The sequence below is a fragment of the Phacochoerus africanus genome, chromosome 15 (genome assembly GCF_016906955.1).
Source record: "Phacochoerus africanus isolate WHEZ1 chromosome 15, ROS_Pafr_v1, whole genome shotgun sequence".
Classification (NCBI taxonomy): Eukaryota; Metazoa; Chordata; class Mammalia; order Artiodactyla; family Suidae; genus Phacochoerus; species Phacochoerus africanus.
The window spans coordinates 123,133,592-123,143,995 of NC_062558.1; the positions used below are offsets into that span (position 1 = coordinate 123,133,592).

Consider the following 10,404-nt stretch of genomic DNA (forward strand, 5'->3'; position numbering starts at 1 on the left):
GCAGTTGGATTCTTAACCTACTGTACTGTAGCAGGAACTCCAAAATGTGCTTTTTGCTTAATCTAAGCATTTCTCTTGCATTCATTAGCTGAGATTCTTTCATAAAGTCATGACAAATATTTGATTTCCCCTTTATTTATCAGTCTTCAAAATAATGAACTAGTGCCCCAGCAACCTTCGGAAATGGCCAATGGGATGTTTTCTTTGTACTACTATGATGCTACATTCATATATATGATACTAAATCAAAAGCACTAACAGTGGCACCTAATGAGCTCTTTAACCAAAGTTACTCCCATGTAACTTTGTAGACAGATGATGACTCTCTTTTGAGGATACACTTATTTCAATTGTCAAAGTAGTTTGCTAAGTACAAGGACTCTAGAGGAGCAGGAGTTCTGTGTGTATGTACTGAGTTCACTTCTTTCTTCGTGTGGGGTCGTCAGGATTCAGCAAATCAGTTCATGAATGAAAGCCACTTCCTTATGAAGTGAGGTGGCATCATCCCTTGCTCACTGATGAATGGCCTTGGTGAGGATGTCCAATAGGTTTCCAACTAAGAGGAGCTGTCACCCTGCAGGTACAAAGTGAAGCTAAGTCACCCCTGAAGAAATTCTTGTTGAACTTGGCTATTGCCAGTAAATTCAATGAAGTGAAAAGGGGTGTCATCAGACGTGACAGTTTCTGGGACAAGCTCATCTTCGCAAAGATCCAGGTATGTTGGGTAGAGCATGGATGGTGCCAGGTAAGAATCTGGGCTGCCCACTGACTCAGCATACTTTGTTTTTCCTTTGAGGGTTAAGCATCCCTTTAATTGGACAGACTTTCACACTTCCTGTAGTCCCTCACCTCTTCAGGTCTCTTTTGGACAAAAGGGAATTGTCACTGAAGGGAACTGGTCAAAAAGCAGAAAATGGATTTTTCTTAGGTTCCAGCATTCTCATTCTCTTAGGTGGTCTGTTGCGATCATGAGTAATTTAAAGCGTCCAAGAAAATAAATTATCTGAGGAAATTTTTAAAAAAAAAATTGCAAGTCTGGTCCTAGCTATGGCTGGGGGTGGCAGTAATAGCTAACATTTTAGGTTCTTTTCCATAATGACGGACCCTATTCTAAGTGCTTTATAAATGTGTGAGTTTAATTCTTATGATAATACTGGGTAGGTGGGCTGTTCTCCCCATTTTGCAACACAGGAAATTGAAGCCAAGGGCATAGGTTTCAGGAGGTCTTTTGTTTTCACTAACAGGAAAGCCTGGGTGGGAGGATACACTTCATGATCACTGGAGCTGCCCCCATCTCCTCTCCCGTCTTGATGTTCTTCCGGGCAGCAATGGGATGTCCGGTAAGCCAGGCACTTTTTGTTGACAATAACGTATTTCATTTTTTGCACAAAGTTCACTATTTAAAAATGAAAACACAACTGAAAAGTACCATAGAGAAAGTCAGCCAAAAATCTCAAAATCAAGAGAAAAATATCCTTCTAGTCATCTCTGTATGTGCCGTATACAGAAACCTTTACACAAATGGCATCGGTGTTAACGAAATCTTGCCATTTGCAGTGACATGGATGGACCTGGAGGGCATTATGCTAAGTGAAATAAGTGAGAAAAAAACAAATACTGTATGATATAACTTCTATATAGAATCTTAAAAATAGAACAAACTAGCAAATATAACAAAAAAGAAGCAGACTCACAGAGACAGAGAACAAACTAGTGGTGACCAGTCAGGGGAGGGGGGGGTGGAGGTGCAAGATGGGAGTAGGCAGGGGAGGAAGAGGTACAAACTATTAGGTTTAAAATAAGCTACAAGGATATAGTACACAACATTGGAAATATATTCTGTAGTTTATAATAATTATAAATGGAGTATAACCTTTTAAAAAGTGGTATCCTCTTCTTTTTTTTTTTTTTTTTGGCCACTCCCGAGGCATATGGAGGTTCCCAGGCTAGGGGTTGAATTGGAGCTATAGCCGCCGGCCTACACCAGAGCCACAGCAACGCGGGATCCGAGCCGCATCTGCAACCTACACCACAGCTCATGGCAACGCCGGATCCTTAACCCACTGAGCAAGGCCAGGGATTGAACCCGCAACCTCATGGTTCCTAGTCTGATTCGTTAACCACCGCGCCATGACGGGAACTCTCGTTCTGTTCTAAAATATTGTTCAACAGTGCCCCATCAACATTGCCCCTTCTCAAATAAACATCTACATCATTTTAATGGTTTTGTAAGTTTAATCAAAGGTACCCAATAAACTAGAATCATATTGATGGACAATGGACACATTAATTTATCATTTTGGGGTTTTTTTTTCTGTTATAATCAATGAAGTGATAAGGATACTTGTATTTATGCAATTATCAACTTAGGATAAATCCTTGAGAGGGGGGGTTACTAGGTCACAGTATATGTGTTTTTTACATGTTAATGTAGATCATAACACTTCCCTCCAGAAAAGGCCTTTTTTATACATTCTTGCAAATAATGCATAAGGCCTGATATCCACACTTTCTTGCTAGTGACAGGCTTTTTCACTCATTCAAATCTTAGCCAATTAGATGCATGGAAAATCTTGATGCACTTGGTTTCTTTCATTAACACGTAGTATGTTTTCTGTTGCTTTCTGGCACGTGCATTCTTTCATGAATTACTCTTACTTCCTTATGGAAAAATGGCCAAAGGATAATCTGGTTCTATTTCACCTTGCTTTCTAAGAGCTTTTCATATAGTAATAACATCAATCTTTGCTGTATTAGAAATATTTTTCCTAGTCCCATCTTTTTGCTCCGTGTATGGCTCTATAAAGTTTCAAGAGTTTATGTAATTGAACAGATTCATCTTTTTTTTTTTTCCGGCCACCCTGAGGCATATGGAGTTCCTAGGCAAGGGATCAGACACCGCGAGCCGTATTTGGGACCTAAGCCAGATCTTTAACATACGGTGCCAGCCAGGGTTTGAACCTGTGTCCCATTGCTCCCAAGATGCCACCCATCTTTTTTGCGCCACAGTGGGAATGCCATCTTTTCTATGCGTGTTTTTTAAAAATAGTTTAGACAGGCCTTCCTAACCTTCAGTATTTTGTGTCTATTTTCATTCTTTCCACCGTAATTTAGTACAAGGGCTTGGGCATGGATATTGTCTCATTTTTTACCCCCAACTGTTTAACTAGTTTATTCATTCAGCCAACACGTACAGCATGAATGAAACAGACAGCCTTGCCCGCACAGTATCTCCTATGTGCACGGACGGATGCCTACATAAATTCCGAATTGATTCTAATCCCTCTGGTCTTTCAAACCAGCATCCTCTTGGCCATTCTAAAAACATTCCTTTCCCTCAGTTCCTAAAACCACAGGTTAGACACTCCTATTGCCACACCCCTTCCAGAAATGCCCTCCTCCCCTTCTCTACCACCTCCGCCTCTGACAGGGCACAGCCCTGCTGCAGCACTTGTTTCCCTCCATGGCCTCTCTCCAGCCAAGACTATCCTTTACCAGGAGTTGGCAAACTGCAGCATGGGCCAAATCTGGCCCACTGCCTGTATATATAAGCAAACGTTTAGTGGAACACAGCCATACCCTTGCATTTACATATTGCCTACTGCTGCTTTGGGGCTACACTGGCAGAGGCAAGCAGATGAAAAAGAGAACATATGGCTCACAAATTAAAAAATATCTACTATCTGGTTCTATATAGAAAACGTTTGCCAACCCCCATTCTATACCACAGCTATTTCCCTTAAAAAACCCTATTCACTTTCTTCAGCACCTCAGGAATGCTCCACTGCTCAGGTTCAAGTCCAGTTGCCTTTGAATTGCACATCACTTAGTGAATAACTCGCATTTCCCCATCAGCTTGAAATGCCACATTTCCCAAAGAATAGCATAAGTTTCCATACGCTGGCCTATTTCTGGACCCTTCTGAGTTTTGAGTGAATTCACAGTTGTAAAGACTTAACAGCTCGGACATGAATTCAAGGTATTAGGCAGTGTCTTGCTATAGGGCATAGCCAGCTCCTGCTCTCTTAGGTCTCAAAGCCCTTTTTTGGTTTGTGCAGGTGTTTGAAGCTTATGGCCAAACGGAATGCAGTGGTGGCTGTACACTTACGTCACCTGGGGACTGGACATCAGGTAGGTTGAATCCTGGGCAGGAGGTGCAGTAGTTTCGAGAAGGTTCTATCTGAACCAGGACTTAGAAGTTGAGATAACTTCAATGCTCTGAATGAATGTGGCAGATGCCCAACTTAAGTTTTGGTCCAGTCTTTCTTATCTTGGCTGTCCAGCATTGGTGGCAGATGACTTTGTGGTTTTATTCTTTGAGACTCAATCCATAAATATCTCTGAACTATGGCTGGAATCATCGCCGTTTCATTGTATCCTGGCTGACTTGGTGTGGTGTGTTCTAGGCCATGTTGGGGTCCCCCTAGATTGCAACCATGTGAAGCTGGCAGATGTAGCTGACATGAACTACTATTCGGTGAACAATGAAGGAGAGGTGGGTAGGCTGTGCCCAGCAGTCACTTCCAGGCAATCACGGTAGGGATGTTTGTATCAGAAAACGTACGCAATTGTGAGCAGGCGTGGGTTGGATTCTTGAGATCTGTATGTAGCAAGGAACTGAATGTCTCTAAACCTACCTTTCTCATCCCCCACATTGGGGATTAAAATCTGGTGCTCTTCATGCTATAGTGGAAACCATCCAATGATGTAAGGTGGGAGCTGGTGTTTGTGCTGGGGTGGCAGCCTTTGCTACTATCATCAGCCTTTGTACTATCTCACATGCAGATCTGCATCAAGGGCATTAATGTGTTCAAGGGATACTTGAAGGAACCAGAGAAGACAGAGGAAGTCTTGGACAAGGACGGCTGGGTTCACACAGGGGACATTGGTCGCTGGCTCCCGGTGGGTGTTTCTTTAAAATTGTGGGGAGTCCCTTGACAATGGAATAGATTTGCTCAGACAAAGGAAAATTAGGTGACTTTTCCAAAGAAGAAGTGTAGCAGTCTGTTTTGTTGTTGTTGTTTGTTTTTTACTTTTCTCAAGGCAGAAATCGTGATTTGATTATTCCATGGGCCTATAGCATCTGCCTTTTATGAGTTTCAAAGGGATACATTGCTTTCCATTTAATACAGAGAGACATATCAAAATGACAATGCAGGATTTCTAAACTAGACGTATGCAGAGGCTAGTTTTTGCTTCTCAGTGACCTTCGCAGCCCTTCATGGGGGAAGACACTAAGACTTTGACAATCAGCAGCGAGTAGTCTCTGTCAACTCCATCTGTTTTTCTAAGAGAGATAATTATTGCATGGTAATGATGGAGATTTAGAAGCCCAATGGGGGATTTTCCAAGAGCTCTCCTCTTTGAAAATTTTTTGTCTATTATATCCTGGAGGTGTGGGAATGTAAGGAGATTTAAGGCTCCCTTCTTGCTCAGTATTTTCAAGATTTAAGTGATATTCTGGGAATGTTTGACAGAGAGACCTCAGGAACACTGGTCCTTGTGGTCTATTTCACGGATTTGGGTCTAGTGGTATTTTGGTAACATATCTATTTCTGTATAACAAGAATTCTCTGCTCTAATAAACCTACAATGTAGGCAATAGATAAATGTGTTCTCACAGTGGAGTTATAAAGGGTTGAGCCTTATTAATCACTTTCAAATAATGTCAATTAGGTTAAACTTTACATATTATATATGTTTTTTGGTCTTTTTAGGGCTGCACCTTCGGCATACGGAAGTTCCCAGGCTAGGGGTCAAATCGGAGCTGCAGCCACTGGCCTCCTCCACAGCCACAGCAATGCCAGATCTGAGCCACATCAACAACCTACACCATAGGTCACGGCAATGCTGGATCCTTAACCCACTGAGCAAGGCCAGTGGGTCCTTATGGATACTAGTCAGCTTCATTTCCGCTGAGCCACGACGGGAACTCCAGGTTAAACTTCTTGGGTTGGCCTTGTTGATGGTTCCAGGGTTAGTTCAGTGTATTGCCCTATTTAGAGTGTGACCATGTGGACTGTATTTGCCACTGGTCCCAATTCTACAATTCAAATCCCTAAAAACCTAACGAAGCGCCTCAGACCAATTAGTCCAGAGAAATGAAGCTGCAAGTGACCTCCGGTGGCTGGTCAGAGAGCTTTCCCCAGCCTGGCTTCTGACCTAACAAGCACATCACTGACTTGCTTGATTAGCAGTGCACAGTGCAGCTAGCTGTATAGACTGCTCCCAGACCTAACAGGAAGTTTGCTGAAAAGGGAGTAAAGGGCAGGGCGATCTAACCCAAGTCTTAATAAAAGATAACACCTTCCCTATTCCCAAGAGTTCTGGAAATGGAATAATTGGAAATTCACAGCTGCGAAATTTCTTTGTTGGAAGAGGCAACCATTTACATAATCCCAGTGGGTCCCAGGGACTTTTTCCAAGGCTGCCTGTTGACTCTTCACAAATACAAGCAATACAGACAGGTTTTGTGGAAAGCTGCTCCCCCCAACCCCTTTCCCCAAGTCAAAGAAAGAGAAATGAAAAACTGCTCAAGAGTCAATGGAGAAGTCAAGTTTAAAGACGGAAGAGACCTCTGATTTACCTCTCTCCACTGACATCAGCCATTGCTGCTCTTGTATCTTTGTCTTCTATAGAATGGAACACTGAAGATCATTGACAGAAAAAAGAACATTTTCAAGCTAGCTCAAGGAGAATATATTACTCCAGAGAAGATAGAAAGTATCTACATCAGGAGTGGTCCAGTGTCACAAATTTTTGTGCATGGGGAAAGCTTGCAGGTAATGTACTGTTTTAACAAGAGCTAGTTTCAGACAAAGATCCTACCAACTTCTGTGGCTATAGGAAATCTATGTAGGTAGATGGATGAGATCTGAGCTTATAAAACTCAGAAGTGAAAAAATGAAGTGAAACCATGCTCCAAACTTCTAATAAGGCAATATGAATGAAAAAAATTTTTCTGAAACTATGATAAACTCTGTTAAGTCAGTAAAATTGCTGAAAGTTATACTAAAGGGTAGCCATTCAGTAAAAAAAAAAAAAAAAAAAAGAGCCCTACAGTGCACTTAGTTTCTACTACAACCAACAGGAATTCCTCTGGCACAAACTTTTATACATACTGTGCTTAAATGCAGCTTCTTGGGAGTGGGGGGCGGGTTGCCATGAACAGGCCAGAGATGCGGTAAGCTTAAATACTGAGCACCGCTTAAGTGGGAAAATGGGATTGGAGTTCCACGGGGATTTGGAATCCATGGTGAGAAAAGAGAAGGATGCTAGCACTGAATTTGAGGGGTTGGGGAACAGCGTATATTAGGAAGATGGAAGATGGAAGGCTGCTTTCTTTCCTCGCTCTGGGGCAGTGCCCTGCTAGTTCCCATGCCTGTTTCCTTTCCACAGTCATTCCTAGTGGGAGTGGTGGTGCCTGACCCTGACGTACTTCCCTCATTTGCAGCCAAGCTTGGGGTGAAGGGCTCTTTTGAAGATCTGTGCCAAAACCAGGTAAGTTTCACTTAGGGAGGCTCATGCACACTCATGGACCCATCGTGGGAGGGGGTGGCCCCCAGCTTGGGCACCACAGCTTCCTAGCACCTCCTCTTTGGAAGAACAGACCCTTGCTGAGTGTGGATTGGCTGGTCTCATGAGACTGGAGGATGGGATGGGGAGTTTAAAAGTAACCACCACCAAACCTCCTGTTCTGTCTATAGTAACGTGAGCTTTGTGGAAAAAAATAATTGGAAAATAGAAAATTTAAAAATACCATCCAGCAAAAACCTGTTACCATTTAGATTTGCCTTTTCTTTTCAGTTTTTGTCTTGTCTTTTTTTTTCTTTCTTTTGCTTTTTAGGGCCACACCCATGGCTTGTGGAAATTCCCAGGCCAGGAGTTGAAACAGAGCTGCAACTGCTGGCTTAGGCTACAGCCACAGCAACTCGGGATCCGAGCCACATCGCTGACGTATGCCACATCAGTGACGTACATCAGGCAATGCAGGATCCCTGACCCGCTTACTGAAGCCAGGGATCGAACCCACATCCTCATGGATACCAGTTGAATTCATTTCCACTGTGCCACAACGGGAACTCCCTCAATTTTTTTCTGTGAGCAGCATTTAGTCATCACATGTGGATACACATACTCTGCCATCCTGCGCTTTTTATCCTGACAAGCTTTGTAGGCATTTCAAACTGGTTCATGCTCAGCCTTTCTCCTTCAAGCTCTTTTCCAACAGCCACACTTTAAGGTATTGTATATTCTTAGGTTGTAAAGGAAGCCATTTTAGAAGACTTGCTGCGAACTGGGAAAGAAGCTGGCCTTAAATCCTTTGAGCAGGTATGTACTACCGATGTTATCCTGCCCTCTCAAGTCCTACCAGAAAGTTGAAAGTTTGCCTTTAACAGTTTCTGAAGTACTGATTTTAGAGGTGCCATTACCCCATTAACGACAGATGGCAGTGATCTTTGCACTGACCCGCACCGTCCCTTCCTGCTGTCCATTGTTCATTCTCCTCCACTCACTCCTCTCCCACATTAGTGAGAAAGTGTGTGAGAATGGGCACACATTACTATTCTCTTTACTGTCCTGCTTCATCAACCCCTCTTTCATAGGGGGAAATATTCTTTAGGGCTCTTCACATAGCATCTAGAGGGCTCTGCAGAACAGTCCAAATCACTAACAACCGCATGTGTACGTGTGCACCTCCTCTTCCAGGTCAAACGCATCTATCTTCATCCAGAGCCATTTTCCATCAAAAATGGGCTTTTGACACCAACCTTGAAAGCAAAGCGGGGAGAGCTCTTCAAGTACTTTCGCACTCAAATCGACAGTCTGTATGAGAACACGCAGGAGTAGCTTAAGGTATTTATGGTGAAAAAGGCCCAGAGGTAGCCTGCCTTGTGGGAATGTGGAATAAAAACTAATTTTAGGTTCATTTTTTTTGTCTCCTTCTGTCTGTTGTTTTACCTACTAAATTATAAAACCATAATTTTAGGATTTTTAAAAAATACTAGTGAGAGACTTACCATGTGGAAGCTTAGCCCTGAACTAAACAAATCTTGTCTTTCCCATCTTAAATGTTGCTGACATTTAGGTTTCAGGGCTACTTTTATCAAGATGCCTTTCTTCGGAGCTCCCATAGTGGCTCATTGGCTAACCAACCCAACTATCATCCATGAGGACACGGGTTCAATCCCCGGCCTTGCTCAGTGGGTTAGGGATCCAGTGTTGCCGTGAGCTGTGGTGTAGGTCGCAGATGCAGCTTGGATCCCACATTGCTGTGACTGTGGTGTAGGCCAGCGGCTCCAGCTCTGATTGGACCCCAAGCCTGGGAACTTCCATGTGTTGCGGGTGCAGCCCTAAAATGACAAAAAAAAAAAAAAAAGATACCTTTCTTCCAGGTCCATTTGTATCTTTGTTTCTTCCTTGTGATCTCTAACCTTTATAAGTGATAACTAGTTCAAGTGCCAAAGTGACCCTTTGGGACCTCCTGTTTTATAGTAAACTTATTGACAATCTCAACACTAAGGCCTTCCAGTGTTTAAAGCTGTTTGTAGTTCAGGTTTTCCAACGTTTCCACAAAAATCACTAAAATTTTAAGTTGCATTTTAACTAATATTAATCCTATCTGTGAGACAAATTTCTTCTATGTACTTCTGTGTCAACTGAAGTCTGTGTACAGAAGGGAAAAGTTTGAATAGTTCACACTGAATATTTCCTAAACTTCCTTGTTTCTCTGACTTGGAAGAATTAAAAAACTGGGCCTGGAGTTCCCGTCGTGGCGCAGTGGTTAACGAATCCGACTAGGAACCATGAGGTTGCGGGTTCGGTCCCTGCCCTTGCTCAGTGGGTTGACGATCCGGCGTTGCCGTGAGCTGTGGTGTAGGTCGCAGAGGCGGCTCGGATCCCGCATTGCTGTGGCTCTGGCGTAGGCCGGTGGCTACAGCTCCGATTCAACCCCTAGCCTGGGAACCTCCATATGCCACGGGAGCGGCCCAAGAGATAGCAACAACAACAACAAAAGACAAAAAAAAAAAAAAAACAACTGGGCCTATGACATTTTGTCAAAAAGATTGTTCTAGAAGTGTTTTCTACAGTATATCTGGTGACTGACTCTGTTCCCAACAGTTTGCTGCTGATCTGGAAGCTATAGGGGAAGGAGTTGAAACTCATGTTAAGCGCACTCTTCCAGTGAATCAAGCAAAGCACTGAGTTAAGCTGCCCTGAATTGGAAACAGAGACTCACGGACAAGCACGCAGCCCACACCACAGGCTTGTCTGCCGGGAAGGAACTGACTGGACTTTCCTCCCCTGGACTCTGGTGCCTGCTGTAACTCACCCCCATTCAACACGTGTTGCTTCCACTTGTAAGTGTAGAGCGTTTAAAATAAACTATTGTGGGTAACTGAA

General features: G+C 43.2%; 1 protein-coding gene across 2 annotated transcripts in view; it reads left to right on the plus strand.

Annotated features, from left to right (window-relative positions):
• Positions 1 to 10,404, plus strand: part of ACSL5 (acyl-CoA synthetase long chain family member 5) — a 48,673-nt gene extending 38,269 nt beyond the window's left edge. For both annotated transcript variants that reach the window (XM_047759898.1, XM_047759899.1), the window contains exons 13-22: positions 581 to 715; positions 1,245 to 1,340; positions 4,059 to 4,131; positions 4,407 to 4,495; positions 4,786 to 4,902; positions 6,639 to 6,782; positions 7,399 to 7,500; positions 8,260 to 8,331; positions 8,710 to 8,856; positions 10,123 to 10,404. In XM_047759898.1, the coding sequence (XP_047615854.1) occupies positions 581 to 715; positions 1,245 to 1,340; positions 4,059 to 4,131; positions 4,407 to 4,495; positions 4,786 to 4,902; positions 6,639 to 6,782; positions 7,399 to 7,500; positions 8,260 to 8,331; positions 8,710 to 8,850 (969 nt within the window). In that variant the 3' untranslated portion in view covers positions 8,851 to 8,856; positions 10,123 to 10,404. The remainder of the gene's footprint in view (positions 1 to 580; positions 716 to 1,244; positions 1,341 to 4,058; positions 4,132 to 4,406; positions 4,496 to 4,785; positions 4,903 to 6,638; positions 6,783 to 7,398; positions 7,501 to 8,259; positions 8,332 to 8,709; positions 8,857 to 10,122) is intronic.